The sequence below is a fragment of the Petromyzon marinus genome (assembly GCF_048934315.1).
Source record: "Petromyzon marinus isolate PM22_M1 ecotype Great Lakes invasive population chromosome 80 unlocalized genomic scaffold, UKy_Petmar_22M1.pri1.0 chr80_unloc.1, whole genome shotgun sequence".
Taxonomy (NCBI): domain Eukaryota; kingdom Metazoa; phylum Chordata; class Hyperoartia; order Petromyzontiformes; family Petromyzontidae; genus Petromyzon; species Petromyzon marinus.
This window is the reverse complement of record NW_027422629.1, coordinates 765,175-790,785: the sequence shown is the minus strand read 5'-3', so window position 1 is coordinate 790,785 and position 25,611 is coordinate 765,175. Positions and strand designations below refer to the sequence as shown.

The 25,611-nt window shown below is 51.3% G+C and overlaps 1 protein-coding gene across 1 annotated transcript in view; it reads left to right on the top strand.

Annotated features, from left to right (window-relative positions):
- The first annotated feature begins 3,143 nt into the window (after positions 1-3,143).
- Positions 3,144-25,611, top strand: part of LOC116958680 (solute carrier family 25 member 35-like) — a 33,470-nt gene continuing 11,002 nt past the window's right edge. The window contains 4 exon segments of the mRNA XM_032981416.2: positions 3,144-3,673; positions 10,290-10,361; positions 10,363-10,453; positions 10,456-10,553. Coding sequence (XP_032837307.2) covers positions 3,554-3,673; positions 10,290-10,361; positions 10,363-10,453; positions 10,456-10,553 — 381 coding nt within the window. The 5' untranslated portion in view covers positions 3,144-3,553.

Below are 25,611 nucleotides of genomic sequence, written 5' to 3'. Positions count from 1 at the left end.
ACAGTGGCTATTTCAGCTCTCGCAACGTCCGCTTTGGATGTGTCCTACGCCTTTGAGGGCTACATCGACCTGAGAGATGATATCCTCTACTGGTATGTGTTTTGGGGTGACAGCGAAATTTAGTCCTTTAGCCAGTACCGTTTTCAGATTGTCCGAAATCGGGGTGCTCCTCTGATTAATGACGATTTTGTTAACGTCCGGTTTCGTGATGTGTGGTCCTGGGTTATTGCTTGATAGGTGGTTGCATTTAGAGATTAGGTTTGCTTTGCATTTGACTGACAGTGAATCAGCAGAGGCAGCAGTCGTGTTGTCTACGTGATTCCAATCAGAAGGTGACATCTTTTTTTGGTGTTAACATTAAATGAGCTTGTAGGAGAGTCCTGTCTAAACTATCGGGTTCAAATCGGAGTAACCTTATCCTCTCTGAGATTAAAGCCAGGCTGGCCTTGAGCAGAATCTGTTCAGAGTTCGGTGAAGATACAGCGGCAGACGTGAGTGTGAAAGCGATGGGTATTACCTTGCGGTCACGGCATCTCTTGAGGAAGGTCAGCGTCTCGATGAGCTGTGACTTCTTGTTCCGTTGTCTGTTAAAAGCTCTAACAGATAGGTGGAAATCCTCCCCGTAGAGGTTATCAATTCTAGATTTGAAGCTTTCGTGACAGCAAGGATTCGTACTCTTTGGTTTAATTCGGTAAAGTCACGTAGGTAAAGCAAAATAAGAAAAAATAATTAAATAGTGTCGTGTAGTGTATAGTGTCGTGTATAGTGTATGGTGTAGTGTGTATAGTAGTGTAGTGTATGGTGTAGTGTGTATTGTAGTGTATAGTGTAGTGTAGTGTGTATAGTGTAGTGTATAGTAGTGTATAGTGTAATGTATAGTGTTGTGTATAGTAGTGTAGTGTATAGTAGTGTATAGTGTAGTGTATCGTAGTGTAGTGTATAGTGTAGTGTGTATAGTAGTGTATAGTGTAGTGTATAGTAGTGTATAGTGTAATGTATAGTGTTGTGTATAGTAGTGTAGTGTATAGTGTAGTGTATAGTGGTGTAGTGTATAGTGTAGTGTATCGTAGTGTACAGTGTAGTCTATGGTAGTGTATAGTGTGGTGTAGTGTATTGTATAGTGTAGTGTATAATGTAGTGTATAGTGTAGTGTATAATGTATAGTGGTGTATAGTGTAGTGTATTGTACAGTGTAGCGTATAGTAGTGTGGTGTATAGTGTAGTGTATAGTAGTGTATTGTATAGTGTAGTGTATAGTGTAATGTATAGTAGTGTAGTGTATAGTGTGGTGTATAGTGTAATGTATAGTAGTGTAGTGTATAGTGTGGTGTATAGGGTATAGTGTGGTGTATAGTGTAGTGTATAGTCGTGTAGTCTATAGTGTAGCGTATAGTAGTGTATAGTGTAGTATGTAGTGTTGTGTATAGTGTAGTGTATAGTAGTTTAGTGTATAGTAGTGTAGTGTATAGTAGTGTATAGTGTAGTGTGTATAGTATATAGTGTAGTGTATAGTGTAGTGTATAGTGTAGTGTATAGTGTAGTGTATACTGTAGTGTAGTGTATATAGTTTATAGTGTAGTGTATAGTAGTGTATAGTGTAGTGTATAGTAGTGTAGTGTATAGTGTAGTGTATAGTATAGTTTATAGTGTAGTGTATAGTGTAATGTATAGTAGTGTATAGTGTAGTGTATAGTAGTGTATAGTGTAGTGTATAGTAGTGTATAGTGTAGTGCATAGTAGTGTGTAGTGTAGTTTATAGTAGTGTATAATGTAGTGTACAGTGTAGTGTATAGTGTAGTGTATAGTAGTGTATAGTGTAGTGTATAGTGTAGTAGTAGTGTATAGTGTAGTGTATAGTGTAGTGTATAGTAGTGTATAGTGTAGTGTAGTTTATAGTAGTGTATAATGTAGTGTACAGTGTAGTGTATAGTGTAGTGTATAGTGTAGTGTATAGTAGTGTATAGTGTAGTAGTAGTGTATAGTGTAGTAGTAGTGTATAGTGTAGTAGTAGTGTATAGTGTAGTGTATAGTAGTGTATAGTGTAGTGTATAGTAGTGTATAGTGTAGTGTATAGTGTAGTGTGTAGTGTATAGTGTAGTAGTAGTGTATAGTGTTGTGTATAGTGTAGTGTATAGTGTAGTGTATAGTAGTGTATAGTGTAGTGTATAGTAGTGTATAGTGTAGTGTATAGTAGTGTATAGTAGTGTAGTACAGTGCATAGTAGTGTATAGTGTAGTGTATAGTAGTGTAGTACAGTGCATAGTAGTGTATAGTGTAGTGTATAGTAGTGTATAGTGTAGTGTATAGTAGTGTATAGTGTAGTGTATAGTAGTGTATAGTGTAGTGTATAGTAGTGTATAGTGTAGTGTATAGTAGTGTATAGTGTAGTGTATAGTAGTGTATAGTGTAGTGTATAGTAGTGTAGTACAGTACATAGTAGTGTAGTACAGTACATAGTTGTGTAGTACAGTACATAGTTGTGTACAGGGTGGTGGTAGAGTCATGGGGGGATGCGGGTGGGGGCTGTGCTGGGGGCCGTGGTGGGGGCGGTGATGGTGGGCGTGGCTTAGCCAGGGTTGGGGGGCGGTGCAGGAGGGGAGGGAGGGGGTCACGTGGGTGGTGGGAGGGGGACAGAGAGACACGGGGGGAGGGGGGAGTCACGTGGGTGGTGGGAGGGGGACAGAGAGACACGGGGGGGGGGAGGGGGGAGTCACGTGGGTGGTGGGAGGGGGTGGAGTCACGTGGGTGGTGGGAGGGGGACAGAGAGACACGGGGGGGGGGAGGGGGGAGTCACGTGGGTGGTGGGAGGGGGACAGAGAGACACGGGGGGAGGGGTGGAGTCACGTGGGTGGTGGGAGGGGGACAGAGAGACACGGGGGGGGGGAGGGGGGAGTCACGTGGGTGGTGGGAGGGGGTGGAGTCACGTGGGTGGTGGGAGGGGGTGGAGTCACGTGGGTGGTGGGAGGGGGACAGAGAGACACGGGGGGAGGGGGGAGTCACGTGGGTGGTGGGAGGGGGACAGAGAGACACGGGGGGGGTCACGTGGGTGGTGGGAGGGGGTGGAGTCACGTGGGTGGTGGGAGGGGGAGTCACGTGGGTGGTGGGAGGGGGACAGAGACACGGGGGGGAGGGGGGGAGGGGCACAGCCGAGGTGACAGACCGGTGGCGAGAGAGAGACGGAGACACGGAACAGACAGAGAGACAGGGAGTGAGTGAGTGAGTGGTGAGTGAGTGGGTGAGTGGTGAGTGAGTGGGTGAGTGAGTGGGTGTGTGGGTGAGTGGTGAGCGAGTGGTGAGGTTGTGAGCCAGTGTATGATTGAGTGAGTGAGTGGTGAGCGAGGAGCGAGTGGTGAGTGAGTGGTGAGTGAGTGGTGAGCGAGTGGTGAGTGAGTGGTGAGTGAGTGTATGATTGAGTGGTGAGTGAGTGTATGATTGAGTGGTGAGTGAGTGGTGAGCGAGGAGCGAGTGGTGAGTGAGTGGTGAGTGAGTGGTGAGCGAGTGGTGAGTGAGTGGTGAGTGAGTGTATGATTGAGTGGTGAGTGAGTGGTGAGCGATGGACTTCCTGCTGGGAGGAATCTCAGCCAGTGTTGCGTGCCTGGTAACCAACCCGCTGGATGTGGTGAAGACTCGCATGCAGGTTCAGGGCGAGCTCAAGGCGCGGGGCACATACCAGGTACTCACGTACCAGGTACTCACGTACCAGGTACTCACGTACCAGGTACTCACGTACCAGGTACTCACGTACCAGGTACTCACGTACCAGGTACTCACGTACCAGGTACTCACGTACCAGGTACTCACGTACCAGGTACTCACGTACCAGGTACTCACTCACGTACCAGGTACTCACTCACGTACCAGGTACTCACTCACGTACCAGGTACTCACAACGATACTCACACACCGATACTTACACTCACACACTGATACACCAATACTCACACTCACCGATACTCACGCACCAATACTCACACTCACTGATACTCACACTCACACACTGATACACCGATACTCACACACTCACTGATACTCACACACCGATACTCACACTCACCGATACTCACACACTGATACACCGATACAACCCGCTGGATGTGGTGAAGACTCGCATGCAGGTTCAGGGCGAGCTCAAGGCGCGGGGCACATACCAGGTACTCACTCACGTACCAGGTACTCACTCACGTACCAGGTACTCACTCACGTACCAGGTACTCACTCACATACCAGGTACTCACTCACGTACCAGGCACTCACGTACCAGGTACTCACGTACCAGGCACTCACTCACGTACCAGGTACTCACTCACGTACCAGGTACTCACTCACGTACCAGGTACTCACTCACCGATACTCACACTCACACACTGATACTCACACACTGATACACCAATACTCACACTCACCGATACTCACACACCAATACTCACACTCACTGATACTCACACTCACACACTGATACACCGATACTCACACACTCACTGATACTCACACACCGATACTCACACTCACTGATACTCACACTCACACACTGATACACCGATACTCACACACTCACTGATACTCACACACCGATACTCACACTCACCGATACTCACACTCACTCACTGATACACCGATACTCACAACCCGCTGGATGTGGTGAAGACTCGCATGCAGGTACAGGGCGAGCTCAAGGCGCGGGGCACATACCAGGTACTCACTCACGTACCAGGTACTCACTCACGTACCAGGTACTCACTCACGTACCAGGTACTCACGTACCAGGTACTCACGTACCAGGTACTCACGTACCAGGTACTCACGTACCAGGTACTCACGTACCAGGTACTCACGTACCAGGTACTCACGTACCAGGTACTCACACTCACACACTGATCCTCACACACTGATACTCACACTCACACACTGATACTCACACACTGATACTCACACACTGATACTCACACTCACACACTGATACTCACACACTGATACTCACACACTGATACTCACACTCACACACTGATACTCACACACCGATACTCACACACTGATACACTCACACACTGATACTCACACTCACACACTGATACTCACACACTGATACTCACAGACTGATACTCACAGACTGATACTCACACACTGATACTCACACTCACACACCGATACTCACACACTGATACTCACACACTGATACTCACACACCGATACTCACACACTGATACTCACACTCACACACCGATACTCACACACTGATACTCACACTCACACACCGATACTCACACTCACACACCGATACTCACACACTGATACTCACACTCTGATACTCAGACACCGATACTCACACACTGATACTCACACTCACACACTGATACTCACACTCACACACCGATACTCACACTCACACACTGATACTCACACTCACACACTGATACTCACACTCACACACCGATACTCACACACTGATACTCACACTCACACACTGATACTCACACACTGATACTCACACACTGATACTCAGACACCGATACTCACACACTGATACTCACACTCTGATACTCACACACCGATACTCACACACTGATACTCACACTCACACACCGATACTCACACTCACACACTGATACTCACACTCACACACCGATACTCACACACTGATACTCACACTCACACACTGATACTCACACTCACACACTGATACTCACACACTGATACTCACACTCACACACTGATACTCACACACCGATACTCACACACTGATACTCACACTCACACACTGATACTCACACACCGATACTCACACACTGATACTCACACTCACACACTGATACTCACACACTGATACTCACACACTGATACTCACACTCACACACGATACTCACACTCACACACTGATACTCACACACTGATACTCACACTGACACACTGATACTCACACACTGATACTCACACTCATACACCGATACTCACACACTGATACTCACACTCACACACCGATACTCACACACTGATACTCACACTGACACACTGATACTCACACTCACACACTAATACGCACACTCACACGCTGATACTCACACACTCACCCACAAACTCACCACACCAACCCACACACACATACAACAACAACCGCCATTCGCCACTAAGTGGCGGTGACGTCACCACGACGCTTGTGCCAGGCCATGTGCACCTTGAGGCCACGTGAAGTGTCGAACGCCCGCTGGCAGGAGGTCACTGGGCAGACCCAGGTGCCACGGGTCGACTGACTGAGATGACTGGCTGATGCACCACCTGTGCCCCCTACTGTGCCAACTCGCTGTGCTTTAGCCACCCGGCGCTCCGCTCGTTGTTGTGAGCGTCGCTCCTCCGCCCTCCGCTGTTGTTGGAGGGCGACTGCCTCCAACTGCCCAGTAGCATCCTTCACGAGCCTCCTCCACAGAGGCCGATCTTGACACCGCTGGTACCAGTCATCGGCAAGTCCACTCAGCTCCACGTCCTCCCGTACCACATCACTCCATCTCATCTCTAGCCCGTGCCGCGCCCGTTTAGCTTTCTCGATCCGGCCGAACAAAAGCTGTTTCGGCATGCGGTGGCTGTGCATGCAGGCTACATGACCCAGCCAACGCAGCCTTGCCTACCGGAGGAGCTCACTGATGAGACCTTGCCGAGATCTTTCAAAGATTTGTGAGCTCCTCACACAATCCAGCCTGGTTAAACCCAGGATGGATCGTAGGCAGGCTAGCCTAAATGTTTCTAACCGGTGAAGATGTTCCATTAGGAGGGTCCACGTTTTGCAAGCTTAGAGAAGGGAGGGAATGACCGTGGCCAAGAAGACCTGAAGCTTCGTGTGGAGCGACAGACCAGGTAGCTTCCACACAGCGTTACGCAACCGATGAAAAGATATTGCCACTCGGCTGATTCTGAGTGAGACCTCTGCTGTTAAACTGGAGCCGGTCATAAGCACACTGCCCAGGTATGGGAAACTCTTCACTCTCTCCACAACTGCCCCATCACCGATTGGGAGTTGTGGGGGTGGAGTGTCCGATGGTACAAAATACCCAGGCAGGTGCTTAGTTTTGGTGGGGCTGATGGTAAGGCCCCATCTCTTAGTGGCACGCTCCAGTCTCAGCAGCAGCGTCTCCAACTCCTCCTCTGAATTAGCAGCTATTACCAAATCATCGGCATACATAACATGGTTGAGCAATAGGGAGCCATCCCTTGACCGCACCCGGGCATCGATCAGCCTCCCATTATATCTGTACCAGATGGAGATTCCCCCAGTACAGCTATTGAAGGCTTCACGAACTATGGTCAAAATAGATGTTAAATAATGTGGGAGCCAGAGGACATCCCTGTCGCACCCCAAGGTGTACAGAGAATGGCTCTGACTCCCGGCCACGTAGTTTTACCTGGGCACGCTCACCATCATGAAGGTCCTTAATGATCGTGAGCAGAGGGTCAGGGACTCCAAAAGCATGAAGAACAACCCAGAGCCCAGGCCTACTGATGGCATCATAGGCCTTGACCAGGTCAATAAAGCAGAGATGTAGGTCTTGCTGGAATTCCCTACTCCTCTGCTGTAGCACACGGACAGAAAATATGGCATCTGTGCAGGACCGCCCTTTCCTGAAACCGCATTGGGGCACCGCCAGCCTCTCCTCAGCGTGCCTGGCAAGGCGATGTTGAATAATCCTTGCCAGGACCTTTCCCGGCACACTGAGGAGTGAGACGCCCCTGTAGTTGTTACAGTCTGTGCGGTCCCCCTTCTTAAAGAGGGGGACCACCAGGGCATCCTTCCAATCCTGCGGAACCCGTCCAGTGGTCCAGACTGTTATTATGATGTCATGTAGGGCAGTCTGTGCACAAACGCCACCCTCCCTCACCATTTCGCTTGGGAGATCATCTCTGCCCGGTGCCTTTCCTGGTCTCAGACTCCGGATCGCCTTCAGTACTTCCTCAACAGATGGCACCTCAGCCAGCCACTCATAGGGGGTGACTTCTTCTTCCAATATTTGAGGCACCGCAGCCTCAGCAGGGTCATCCTCACTTTGTGCCACGATGTTTTCCAGGCTGAGGGATTTTCCCTCCCCCAGGACCTCACAGAAATGCTCAGCAAAATCTGCAAACCTGTTCCTGGGGGTCGGAGATTGGATCACCGTTTTTTCCCCTAATGATGGTAATAGGTGTGGCGCTGCAGGTTACTTTTTCGATGGAGTTAATTAGAGATTTGTGATCGCGGGCCACTGAGGCAGACTCCATCTCCTCAGCAACCCGCGACCACCACCCATCCTTGCATCGCCTCACGGCTCTCCGAACCTCCGAGCGAAGGCTGCGGTAAGCCTCCTCATTCTCTGACGTGGCATTCTGTAGCCGATGAGAGTGGGCCTGTCGCTTTTTTTCAACCATCCTGAACACCTCCTCTGTCAGCCAGGGTCTCTGGGGAGGTCTAGACCACGTACCCAAAGCAGCCATTGCAGCTGCATTAGTCACAGTCCTAAACCTCACCCATTTACCCTCGACATCAGGATGAGTGGGGGATGATGCCAACCCCAGCCATAAGCGATGATGAAATTCTCGCTTGCAACTTTCATCAGATAACTGAGACCAGGCCACTTTAGGTTGGAATGGGGTCCTGGGTGTACACCCACCACTGGAATGGAAGAATGGCAGGCGCATCTTACAGATGACTAGTCGATGGTCAGAGGGCAGATCAGCTCCACGGTAGGTCCTGGTGTCAAGGACATGGGCTCGCATCCACTGGTCCGTCACTATGTAGTCCAGCAGATGTTCTTGCGTGGACCCGGCATGCATCCATGATGTTGTGTGGATGCGCCGATGCTGGAACAGCGTGTTGGTAATTACAAGCCCATGGGCTGCACAAAAATCTAGCAGCCTTCTACCGTTGTTATTGAGCTGATCTGGCCCATGCCCTCCAATCACTCCAGATCAGGTGCCAGCATCATGACCAACTCGGGCATTGAAGTCATCCAACAAGATGACAATCCCGAGGTCACTTTAGCCAGCACCTGTGACAGGAGGTCATAGAAGGCATCTGACTCATCGGCTTTGCCTGCATCCCTCCACGGATGTTCGTCTTCGGTGGGGGCATAAGTAACCACGACCACCACTCCTCGCCTCCGGTTGATGGGAAGGCGAGCCCAAAGTAGCCTGGGGCTTACAGCTTCCCACACCTCACCGCCACGCTCCCACGCCCCCTTCATTCTTTTGTTCAAAAGAAGAGCCACACCCTGTTGTTTGGCAATCTGCTGCCCCGAGTAGAGGACTGTCCACCCCTCATGGTGGCAGGAGCCAGAACCGGTCTACCGGACCTCCTGAATACCGCAGAGATCCAGGCGGAACCGGTCCAGCTCCCGACAGAGGAGTGGCAGCCTCTCCTCCGCAGTGAGCGTTCGAACATTCCACGTGGCCACACGTAGTGGCTTTTCATTGTTTCTGGAGGAGCCCCGAGGGTGGAGATTCAATCTCCTGGCGCCGCCAATTGGGGTTTGGCCAGGAGACGTCATAGACGCCTGGCCCCCCGGGGCCTCCGGCACAAGCTTATTAGTTCCATTTTTAATTTGTGGTTTCGAGGTAAATTTTTGAAGGTGGAGGGGTTACCAGCCCCTCGCACCCGTCCAGAGCCCCCGTTTAGCCCCTGTGGTGGTCACAGACGCCATGAGGGTAAGGGCCAATCGGAATTGGCCCTCCCCCCCACTGTGCACGACAGAGTTGCCCGTCCGGCACCGCGAGGAGGTAGGGGGTTGTTTTGCCGGACCATCCACACACTCAATTACCCACTCACTCACTCACCCACCCACCCACACACTCACTCACACACTCACTCACCCACCCACTCACCCACCCACACACTCATCCACCCACACACCCACCCACCCACCCACTCACCCACCCACACACTCGCCCACCCACCCACTCACCCACCGACTCAATCAATCACCCACCCACTCACCCACCCACTCACTCACCCACCCACTCACCCACTCACTCACCCACCCACTCACCCACTCACTCAATCACCCACCCACTCACTCACCCACCCACTCACTCACTCAATCACCCACCCACCCACTTACCCACTCACTCACTCACCCACTCACTCACTCACACACTCACTAACTCACTCACCCAACCGCTCACCCACCCACTCACCCACCCAATCACCCACTCACCCATCCACTCACTCACCCACACACTCACCCACTCACTCACCCACCCACTCACTCACCCACCCACTCACCCACCCACTCACCCACCCACCCACTAACCCACCCACCCCACCACCCGACCAGGTCCACTACCGCCACGTGTTCCACGCGCTTGTGGTAATCGCTCGCTCCGAGGGGCTGAGCTCGCTCCAGAGAGGGCCTCGCTCCGTCGCTCCTCTACCAGTTGGCCATGAACGGCGTGCGGCTGGGCGCCTTCGACGCCATGGAGCGGCGAATCCGGTCGGCCGGGGGGTCAGCGGTGGGGTCACCGGCGGGGTCACCGGTGGGGTCACCGGTGGGGTCACCGGTGGGGTCAGCGGTGCGGCAGTGGCGAGTCCACTCTACCTGGTAGGCTCACACACACAGAGAGACACAGACTCACTCACACAGAGAGACACAGACTCACTCACACAGAGAGACACAAACTCACTCACACAGAGAGACACACAGACTCACTCACTCAGAGAGACACAGACTCACTCACACAGAGAGACACAGAGACTCACTCAGAGAGACACAGACTCACTCACACAGAGAGACACAGAGACTCACTCACACAGAGACACACAGACTCACTCACACAGAGAGACACAGACTCACTCACACAGAGAGACACAGACTCACTCACACAGAGAGACACAGACTCACTCACACAGAGAGACACAGACTCACTCACACAGAGAGACACAGACTCACTCACACAGAGAGACACAGACTCACACACACAGAGAGACACACAGACTCACTCACACAGAGAGACACACAGACTCACTCACACAGAGAGACACAGACTCACTCACACAGAGAGACACACAGACTCACTCACACAGAGAGACACACAGACTCACTCACACAGAGAGACACAGACTCACTCAGAGAGACACACAGACTCACTCACACAGAGAGACACACAGACTCACTCACACAGAGAGACACACAGACTCACACAGAGAGAGACACAGACTCACTCACACAGAGAGACATAGACTCACTCACACAGAGAGACACAGACTCACACAGAGAGAGACACAGACTCACTCACACAGAGAGACACAGACTCACTCACACAGAGAGACACAGACTCACTCACACAGAGAGACACACAGACTCACTCACACAGAGAGACACAGACTCACTCACACAGAGAGACACACAGACTCACTCAGAGAGACACAGACTCACTCACACAGAGAGACACAGACTCACTCACACAGAGAGACACAAACTCACTCACACAGAGAGACACACAGACTCACTCACTCAGAGAGACACAGACTCACTCACACAGAGAGACACAGAGACTCACTCAGAGAGACACAGACTCACTCACACAGAGAGACACAGAGACTCACTCACACAGAGACACACAGACTCACTCACACAGAGAGACACAGACTCACTCACACAGAGAGACACAGACTCACTCACACAGAGAGACACAGACTCACTCACACAGAGAGACACAGACTCACTCACACAGAGAGACACAGACTCACTCACACAGAGAGACACAGACTCACACACACAGAGAGACACACAGACTCACTCACACAGAGAGACACACAGACTCACTCACACAGAGAGACACAGACTCACTCACACAGAGAGACACAGACTCACTCACACAGAGAGACACACAGACTCACTCACACAGAGAGACACAGACTCACTCAGAGAGACACACAGACTCACTCACACAGAGAGACACACAGACTCACTCACACAGAGAGACACACAGACTCACACAGAGAGAGACACAGACTCACTCACACAGAGAGACATAGACTCACTCACACAGAGAGACACAGACTCACACAGAGAGAGACACAGACTCACTCACACAGAGAGACACAGACTCACTCACACAGAGAGACACAGACTCACTCACACAGAGAGACACACAGACTCACTCACACAGAGAGACACAGACTCACTCACACAGAGAGACACACAGACTCACTCAGAGAGACACAGACTCACTCACACAGAGAGACACAGACTCACTCACACAGAGAGACACAGACTCACTCACACAGAGAGACACAGACTCACTCACACAGAGAGACACAGACTCACTCATACAGAGAGACACACAGACTCACTCACACAGAGACACACAGACTCACTCACACAGAGAGACACAGACTCACACACACAGAGAGACACAGACTCACTCACACAGAGAGACACACAGACTCACTCACACAGAGAGACACAGACTCACTCACACAGAGAGACACAGACTCACTCACACAGAGAGACACAGACTCACTCACACAGAGAGACACAGACTCACACACACAGAGAGACACACAGACTCACTCACACAGAGAGCCACAGACTCACTCACACAGAGAGACACAGACTCACTCACACAGAGAGACACAGACTCACTCACACAGAGAGACACACAGACTCACTCACACAGAGAGACACAGACTCACTCAGAGAGACACACAGACTCACTCACACAGAGAGACACACAGACTCACTCACACAGAGAGACACACAGACTCACACAGAGAGAGACACAGACTCACTCACACAGAGAGACATAGACTCACTCACACAGAGAGACACAGACTCACACAGAGAGAGACACAGACTCACTCACACAGAGAGACACAGACTCACTCACACAGAGAGACACAGACTCACTCACACAGAGAGACACACAGACTCACTCACACAGAGAGACACAGACTCACTCACACAGAGAGACACACAGACTCACTCAGAGAGACACAGACTCACTCACACAGAGAGACACAGACTCACTCACACAGAGAGACACAGACTCACTCACACAGAGAGACACAGACTCACTCACACAGAGAGACACAGACTCACTCATACAGAGAGACACACAGACTCACTCACACAGAGACACACAGACTCACTCACACAGAGAGACACAGACTCACACACACAGAGAGACACAGACTCACTCACACAGAGAGACACACAGACTCACTCACACAGAGAGACACAGACTCACTCAGAGAGACACACAGACTCACTCACACAGAGAGACACACAGACTCACTCACACAGAGAGACACACAGACTCACTCACACAGAGAGACACAGACTCACTCACACAGAGAGACACAGACTCACTCACACAGAGAGACACAGACTCACTCACTCAGAGAGACACACAGACTCACACACACAGAGACACACAGACTCACTCACACAGAGAGACACACAGACTCACTCACACAGAGAGACACAGACTCACTCACACAGAGAGACACACAGACTCACTCACTCAGAGAGACACACAGACTCACACACACAGAGACACACAGACTCACTCACACAGAGAGACACACAGACTCACTCACACAGAGAGACACACAGACTCACACAGAGAGACACACAGACTCACTCACACAGAGACACACAGACTCACTCACACAGAGAGACACACAGATTGACTCACACAGAGAGACACAGACTCACTCACACAGAGAGACACAGACTCACACACACAGAGAGACACACAGACTCAGTCACACAGAGAGACAGAGACTCACTCACACAGAGAGACACAGACTCACTCAGAGAGACACAGACTCACACAGAGAGACACACAGACTCACTCACACAGAGAGACACACAGACTCACTCACACAGAGAGACACAGACTCACTCAGAGAGACACACAGACTCACTCACACAGAGAGACACAGACTCACTCAGAGAGACACACAGACTCACTCATACAGAGAGACACACAGACTCACTTACACAGAGAGACACAGACTCACTCACACAGAGAGACACAGACTCACTCAGAGAGACACAGACTCACACAGAGAGACACAGACTCACTCACTCAGAGAGACACAGACTCACTCACACAGAGAGACACACAGACTCACTCACACAGAGAGACACAGACTCACTCACACAGAGAGACACAGACTCACTCAGAGAGACACACAGACTCACACAGAGAGACACACAGACTCACTCACACAGAGAGACCCACAGACTCACTCACACAGAGAGACACAGACTCACTCAGAGAGACACACAGACTCACTCACACAGAGAGACACAGACTCACTCAGAGAGACACACAGACTCACTCATACAGAGAGACACACAGACTCACTCACACAGAGAGACATAGACTCACTCACACAGAGAGACACAGATTCACTCACACAGAGAGACACACAGACTCACTCACACAGAGAGACACAGACTCACTCACACAGAGAGAAACACAGACTCACTCACACAGAGAGACACACAGACTCACTCACTCAGAGAGACACACAGACTCACACACACAGAGAGACACAGACTCACTCACACAGAGAGACACAGACTCACACAGAGAGACACAGACTCACTCACACAGAGAGCCACAGACTCACTCACACAGAGAGACACAGACTCACTCACACAGATAGACACACAGACTCACTCACACAGAGAGACACAGACTCACACAGAGAGACACAGACTCACTCACACAGAGAGACACACAGACTCACTCACACAGAGAGACACACAGACTCACACACACAGAGAGACACAGACTCACACAGAGAGATACACAGACTCACTCACACAGAGAGACACACAGACTCACTCACACAGAGAGACACAGACTCACTCACACAGAGAGACACAGACTCACTCACACAGAGAGACACACAGACTCACACAGAGAGACACACAGACTCACTCACACAGAGAGACACACAGACTCACACACACAGAGAGACACAGACTCACACAGAGAGACACAGACTCACTCACACAGAGAGACACAGACTCACTCACACAGAGAGACACAGACTCACTCACACAGAGAGACACAGACTCACTCACACAGAGAGACACAGACTCACACAGAGAGACACACAGACTCACTCACACAGAGAGACACAGACTCACTCACACAGAGAGACACAGACTCACTCACACAGAGAGACATAGACTCACTCACACAGAGAGACATAGACTCACTCACACAGAGAGACACAGACTCACACACACAGAGAGACACAGACTCACTCACACAGAGAGAAACACAGACTCACTCACACAGAGAGACACAGACTCACTCACACAGAGAGACACAGACTCACTCACACAGAGAGACATAGACTCACTCACACAGAGAGACACAGACTCACACAGAGAGACACACAGACTCACTCACACAGAGAGACACAGACTCACACAGAGAGACACAGACTCACTCACACAGAGAGACACAGACTCATTCACACAGAGAGACACAGACTCACTCACACAGAGACACAGACTCACTCACACAGAGAGACACACAGACTCACTCACACAGAGACACACAGACTCACTCACACAGAGAGACACAGACTCACTCACACAGAGAGACACAGACTCACTCACACAGAGAGACACACAGACTCACTCAGAGAGACACACAGACTCACTCACACAGAGAGACACAGACTCACTCAGAGAGACACACAGACTCACTCACACAGAGAGACACAGACTCACTCAGAGAGACACACAGACTCACTCATACAGAGAGACACACAGACTCACTCACACAGAGAGACATAGACTCACTCACACAGAGAGACACAGATTCACTCACACAGAGAGACACACAGACTCACTCACACAGAGAGACACAGACTCACTCACACAGAGAGAAACACAGACTCACTCACACAGAGAGACACACAGACTCACTCACTCAGAGAGACACACAGACTCACACACACAGAGAGACACAGACTCACTCACACAGAGAGACACAGACTCACACAGAGAGACACAGACTCACTCACACAGAGAGCCACAGACTCACTCACACAGAGAGACACAGACTCACTCACACAGATAGACACACAGACTCACTCACACAGAGAGACACAGACTCACACAGAGAGACACAGACTCACTCACACAGAGAGACACAGACTCACTCACACAGAGAGACACAGACTCACTCACACAGAGAGACACACAGACTCACTCACACAGAGAGACACAGACTCACTCACACAGAGAGACACACAGACTCACTCACACAGAGAGACACAGACTCACTCACACAGAGAGACACAGACTCACTCACACAGAGAGACACACAGACTCACACAGAGAGACACACAGACTCACTCACACAGAGAGACACACAGACTCACACACACAGAGAGACACAGACTCACACAGAGAGACACAGACTCACTCACACAGAGAGACACAGACTCACTCACACAGAGAGACACAGACTCACTCACACAGAGAGACACAGACTCACTCACACAGAGAGACACAGACTCACACAGAGAGACACACAGACTCACTCACACAGAGAGACACAGACTCACTCACACAGAGAGACACAGACTCACTCACACAGAGAGACATAGACTCACTCACACAGAGAGACATAGACTCACTCACACAGAGAGACACAGACTCACACACACAGAGAGACACAGACTCACTCACACAGAGAGAAACACAGACTCACTCACACAGAGAGACACAGACTCACTCACACAGAGAGACACAGACTCACTCACACAGAGAGACATAGACTCACTCACACAGAGAGACACAGACTCACACAGAGAGACACACAGACTCACTCACACAGAGAGACACAGACTCACACAGAGAGACACAGACTCACTCACACAGAGAGACACAGACTCATTCACACAGAGAGACACAGACTCACTCACACAGAGACACAGACTCACTCACACAGAGAGACACACAGACTCACTCACACAGAGACACACAGACTCACTCACACAGAGAGACACAGACTCACTCACACAGAGAGACACAGACTCACTCACACAGAGAGACACACAGACTCACTCAGAGAGACACACAGACTCACTCACACAGAGAGACATAGACTCACTCACACAGAGAGACACACAGACTCACTCACACAGAGAGACATAGACTCACTCACACAGAGACACACAGACTCACTCACACAGAGAGACACAGACTCACTCACACAGAGAGACACAGACTCACTCACACAGATAGACACACAGACTCACTCACACAGAGAGACACAGACTCACACAGAGAGACACAGACTCACTCACACAGAGAGACACACAGACTCACTCACACAGAGAGACACACAGACTCACACACACAGAGAGACACAGACTCACACAGAGAGATACACAGACTCACTCACACAGAGAGACACACAGACTCACTCACACAGAGAGACACAGACTCACTCACACAGAGAGACACAGACTCACTCACACAGAGAGACACACAGACTCACACAGAGAGACACACAGACTCACTCACACAGAGAGACACACAGACTCACACACACAGAGAGACACAGACTCACACAGAGAGACACAGACTCACTCACACAGAGAGACACAGACTCACTCACACAGAGAGACACAGACTCACTCACACAGAGAGACACAGACTCACTCACACAGAGAGACACAGACTCACACAGAGAGACACACAGACTCACTCACACAGAGAGACACAGACTCACTCACACAGAGAGACATAGACTCACTCACACAGAGAGACATAGACTCACTCACACAGAGAGACACAGACTCACACACACAGAGAGACACAGACTCACTCACACAGAGAGAAACACAGACTCACTCACACAGAGAGACACAGACTCACTCACACAGAGAGACACAGACTCACTCACACAGAGAGACATAGACTCACTCACACAGAGAGACACAGACTCACACAGAGAGACACACAGACTCACTCACACAGAGAGACACAGACTCACACAGAGAGACACAGACTCACTCACACAGAGAGACACAGACTCATTCACACAGAGAGACACAGACTCACTCACACAGAGACACAGACTCACTCACACAGAGAGACACACAGACTCACTCACACAGAGACACACAGACTCACTCACACAGAGAGACACAGACTCACTCACACAGAGAGACACAGACTCACTCACACAGAGAGACACACAGACTCACTCAGAGAGACACACAGACTCACTCACACAGAGAGACACAGACTCACTCACACAGAGAGACACACAGACTCACTCACACAGAGAGACATAGACTCACTCACACAGAGACACACAGACTCACTCACACAGAGAGACACAGACTCACTCACACAGAGAGACACAGACTCACTCACACAGATAGACACACAGACTCACTCACACAGAGAGACACAGACTCACACAGAGAGACACAGACTCACTCACACAGAGAGACACACAGACTCACTCACACAGAGAGACACACAGACTCACACACACAGAGAGACACAGACTCACACAGAGAGATACACAGACTCACTCACACAGAGAGACACACAGACTCACTCACACAGAGAGACACAGACTCACTCACACAGAGAGACACAGACTCACTCACACAGAGAGACACACAGACTCACACAGAGAGACACACAGACTCACTCACACAGAGAGACACACAGACTCACACACACAGAGAGACACAGACTCACACAGAGAGACACAGACTCACTCACACAGAGAGACACAGACTCACTCACACAGAGAGACACAGACTCACTCACACAGAGAGACACAGACTCACTCACACAGAGAGACACAGACTCACACAGAGAGACACACAGACTCACTCACACAGAGAGACACAGACTCACTCACACAGAGAGACACAGACTCACTCACACAGAGAGACATAGACTCACTCACACAGAGAGACATAGACTCACTCACACAGAGAGACACAGACTCACACACACAGAGAGACACAGACTCACTCACACAGAGAGAAACACAGACTCACTCACACAGAGAGACACAGACTCACTCACACAGAGAGACACAGACTCACTCACACAGAGAGACATAGACTCACTCACACAGAGAGACACAGACTCACACAGAGAGACACACAGACTCACTCACACAGAGAGACACAGACTCACACAGAGAGACACAGACTCACTCACACAGAGAGACACAGACTCATTCACACAGAGAGACACAGACTCACTCACACAGAGACACAGACTCACTCACACAGAGAGACACACAGACTCACTCACACAGAGACACACAGACTCACTCACACAGAGAGACACAGACTCACTCACACAGAGAGACACAGACTCACTCACACAGAGAGACACACAGACTCACTCAGAGAGACACACAGACTCACTCACACAGAGAGACACAGACTCACTCACACAGAGAGACACAGAGACTCACTCACACACAGAGACAGAGACTCACTCACACAGAGACACACAGACTCACTCACACAGAGAGACATAGACTCACTCACACAGAGACACACAGACTCACTCACACAGAGAGACAGAGACTCACTCACACAGAGAGACACAGACTCACTCACACAGAGAGACACACAGACTCACTCAGAGAGACACAGACTCACACAGAGAGACACAGACTCACTCACACAGAGAGACACAGACTCACTCACACAGAGAGACACACAGACTCACTCACACAGAGAGACACAGACTCACTCACACAGAGAGACACACAGACTCACTCACACAGAGAGACACACAGACTCACTCACACAGAGAGACAAACAGACTCACTCACACAGAGAGACACAGACTCACTCACACAGAGAGACACAGACTCACTCACACAGAGAGACACAGACTCACTCAGAGAGACACACAGACTCACTCACACAGAGAGACACACAGACTCACTCACACAGAGAGACACAGACTCACTCACACAGAGAGACACAGACTCACACAGAGAGACACAGACTCACTCACACAGAGAGACACAGACTCACTCACACAGAGACACACAGACTCACTCACACAGAGACACACAGACTCACTCACACAGAGAGACACAGACTCACTCACACAGAGAGACACACAGACTCACTCACACAGAGAGACACAGACTCACTCACACAGAGAGACACACAGACTCACTCACACAGAGAGACACAGACTCACTCACACAGAGAGACATACAGACTCATACAGAGAGACACAGACTCACTCACACAGAGACACACAGACTCACTCACACAGAGACACACAGACTCACTCACACAGAGAGACACAGACTCACTCACACAGAGAGACACAGACTCACTCACACAGAGAGACACAGACTCACTCACACAGAGAGACACACAGACTCACTCACACAGAGAGACACAGACTCACTCACACAGAGAGACACAGACTCACACAGAGAGACACAGACTCACTCACACAGAGAGACACAGACTCACTCACACAGAGAGACATAGACTCACTCACACAGGGAGACACACAGACTCACTCACACAGAGAGACACACAGACTCACTCATACAGAGAGACATAGACTCACTCACACAGAGAGACACAGACTCACTCACACAGAGAGACACACAAACTCACTCACACAGAGAGACACACAGACTCACTCACACAGAGAGACACACAGACTCACACACACAGAGATACACAGACTCACTCACACAGAGAGACACAGACTCACTCACACAGAGAGACACAGACTCACTCAGAGAGACACACAGACTCACTCAGAGAGACACAGACTCACTCACACAGAGAGACACACAGACTCACTCACACAGAGAGACACAGACTCACTCACACAGAGAGACACAGACTCACTCACACAAAGACACACAGACTCACTCACACAGAGAGACACAGACTCACTCACACAGAGAGACACAGACTCACTCACACAGAGAGGCACAGACTCACTCACACAGAGAGACAGAGACTCACTCACACAGAGACACAGACTCACTCACACAGAGAGACACAGACTCACTCACACAGAGAGACACAGACTCACTCACACAGAGAGACACACAGACTCACTCACACAGAGAGACACAGACTCACCACACAGAAACCCACAGACTCACCACAGACTCACCACACAGAGACCCACAGACTCACCACACACAGACCCACAGACTCACCACACAGAGACCCACAGACTCACCACACAGAGACCCACAGACTCACCACAGACTCACCACACAGAGACCCACAGACTCACCACACAGAGACCCACAGACTCACCACACAGAGACCCAGAGACTCACCACACAGAGACCCACAGACTCACCACACAGAGACCCACAGACTCACCACACAAAGACCCACAGACTCACCACACAGAGACCCACAGACTCACCACACAGAGACCCACAGACTCACCACACAGAGACCCACAGACTCATCACAAAGAGACCCACAGACTCACCACACAGAGACCCCTAGACTCACTCACACAGAGACCCACAGACTCACCACACAGAGACCCACAGACTCACCACACAGAGACCCACAGACTCACCACACAGAGACCCACAGACTCACCACACAGAGACCCATAGACTCACTCACACAGAGACCCACAGACTCACCACACAGAGACCCATAGACTCACCACACAGAGACCCACAGACTCATCACACAGAGACCCACAGACTCACCACAGACTCACCACACAGAGACCCACAGACTCACCACACAGAGACCCACAGACTCACCACACAGGCACCCACAGACTCACCACACAGAGACCCACAGACTCACCACACAGGCACCCACAGACTCACCACACAGAGACCCACAGACTCACCACACAGAGACCCACAGACTCACCACACAGAGACCCACAGACTCACCACACAGAGACCCACAGACTCACCACACAGAGACCCACAGACTCACCACAGACTCACCACACAGAGACCCACAGACTCACCACACAGAGACCCATAGACTCACCACACAGAGACCCACAGACTCACCACACAGAGACCCACAGACTCACCACACAGAGACCCACAGACTCACCACACAGAGACCCACAGACTCACCACACAGAGACCCACAGACTCACCACACAGAGACCCACAGACTCACCACACAGAGACCCACAGACTCACCACAGACTCACCACACAGAGACCCACAGACTCACCACACAGAGACCCACAGACTCACCACACAGAGACCCACAGTCTCACCACACAGAGACCCACAGACTCACCACACAGAGACCCACAGACTCACCACACAGAGACCCACAGACTCACCACGCAGAGACCCACAGACTCACCACACAGAGACCCACAGACTCACCACACAGAGACCCACAGACTCACCACACAGAGACCCACAGACTCACCACACAGAGACCCACAGACTCACCACAGACTCACCACACAGAGACCCACAGACTCACCACACAGAGACCCATAGACTCACCACACAGAGACCCACAGACTCACCACACAGAGACCCACAGACTCACCACACAGAGACCCACAGACTCACCACACAGAGACCCACAGACTCACCACACAGAGACCCACAGACTCACCACACAGAGACCCACAGACTCACCACACAGAGACCCACAGACTCACCACATAGAGACCCACAGACTCACCACACAGAGACCCACAGACTCACCACACAGAGACCCACAGGCTCACCACAAAGAGACCCACAGACTCACCACACAGAGACCCACAGACTCACCACACAGAGACCCACAGACTCACCACACAGAGACCCACAGACTCACCACACAGAGACCCACAGACTCACCACACAGAGACCCACAGACTCACTACACAGAAACCCACAGACTCACCACAGACTCACCACACAGAGACCCACAGACTCACCACACACAGACCCACAGACTCACCACACAGAGACCCACAGACTCACCACACAGAGACCCACAGACTCACCACACAGAAACCCACAGAGACCCACAGACTCACCACACAGAGACCCACAGACTCACCACACAGAGACCCACAGACTCACCACACAGAGACTCACAGACTCACCACACAGAGACCCACAGACTCACCACACAGAGACTCACAGACTCACCCCACAGAGACCCACAGACTCACCACACAGAGACCCACAGACTCACCACACAGAGACCCACAGACTCACCACACAGAGACCCACAGTCTCACCACAAAGAGACCCACAGACTCACCACACAGAGACCCATAGACTCACTCACACAGAGACCCACAGACTCACCACACAGAGACCCACAGACCCACCACACAGAGACCCACAGACTCACCACACAGAGACTCACAGACTCACCACACAGAGACCCACAGACTCACCACACAGAAACCCACAGACTCACCACACAGAGACCCACAGACTCACCACACAGAGACCCACAGACTCACCACACAGAGAACCACAAACTCACCACACAGAGACCCACAGACTCACCACACAGAGACCCACAGACTCACCACACAGAGACCCACAGACTCACCACACAGAGAGCCACAGACTCACCACAGACTCACCACACAGAGACCCACAGAATCACCACACAGAGACCCATAGACTCACCACACAGAGACCCACAGACTCACCACACAGAGACCCACAGACTCACCACACAGAGACCCACAGACTCACCACACAGAGACCCACAGACTCACCACACAGATACCCACAGACTCACCACACAGAGACCCACAGACTCACCACACAGAGACCCACAGACTCACCACATAGAGACCCACAGACTCACCACACAGAGACCCACAGACTCACCACACAGAGACCCACAGGCTCACCACAAAGAGACCCACAGACTCACCACACAGAGACCCACAGACTCACCACACAGAGACCCACAGACTCACCACACAGAGACCCACAGACTCACCACACAGAGACCCACAGACTCACCACACAGAGACCCACAGACTCACTACACAGAAACCCACAGACTCACCACAGACTCACCACACAGAGACCCACAGACTCACCACACACAGACCCACAGACTCACCACACAGAGACCCACAGACTCACCACACAGAGACCCACAGACTCACCACACAGAAACCCACAGAGACCCACAGACTCACCACACAGAGACCCACAGACTCACCACACAGAGACCCACAGACTCACCACACAGAGACTCACAGACTCACCACACAGAGACCCACAGACTCACCACACAGAGACTCACAGACTCACCCCACAGAGACCCACAGACTCACCACACAGAGACCCACAGACTCACCACACAGAGACCCACAGACTCACCACACAGAGACCCACAGTCTCACCACAAAGAGACCCACAGACTCACCACACAGAGACCCATAGACTCACTCACACAGAGACCCACAGACTCACCACACAGAGACCCACAGACCCACCACACAGAGACCCACAGACTCACCACACAGAGACTCACAGACTCACCACACAGAGACCCACAGACTCACCACACAGAGACCCACAGACTCACCACACAGAGACCCACAGACTCACCACACAGAGACCCACAGACTCACCACACAGAGACCCACAAACTCACCACACAGAGACCCACAGACTCACCACAAAGAGACCCACAGACTCACCACACAGAGACCCACAGACTCACCACACAGAGACCCACAGACTCACCACACAGAGACCCACAGACTCACCACACAGAGAACCACAAACTCACCACACAGAGACCCACAGACTCACCACACAGAGACCCACAGACTCACCACACAGAGACCCACAGACTCACCACACAGAGAGCCACAGACTCACCACAGACTCACCACACAGAGACCCACAGACTCACCACACAGAGATCCACAGACTCACCACACAGAGACCCACAGACTCACTACACAGAGACCCACAGGCTCACCACACAGAGACCTACTGACTCACCACACGGAGACCCACAGACTCACCACACAGAGACCCACAGACTCACTACACAGAGACCCACAGACTCACCACACAGAGACCCACAGACTCACCACACATAGACCCACAGACTCACCACACAGAGACCCACAGACTCACCACACAGAGACCCACAAACTCACCACACAGAGACCCACAGCCTCACCACACAGAGACCCACAGACTCACCACACAGAGACCCACAGACTCACCACACAGAGACCCACAGACTCACCACACAGAGACCCACAGACTCACCACAGACTCACCACACAGAGACCCACAGACTCACCACACAGAGACCCACAGACTCACCACACAGGCACCCACAGACTCACCACACAGAGACCCACAGACTCACCACACAGGCACCCACAGACTCACCACACAGAGACCCACAGACTCACCACACAGAGACCCACAGACTCACCACACAGAGACCCACAGACTCACCACACAGAGACCCACAGACTCACCACACAGAGACCCACAGACTCACCACAGACTCACCACACAGAGACCCACAGACTCACCACACAGAGACCCATAGACTCACCACACAGAGACCCACAGACTCACCACACAGAGACCCACAGACTCACCACACAGAGACCCACA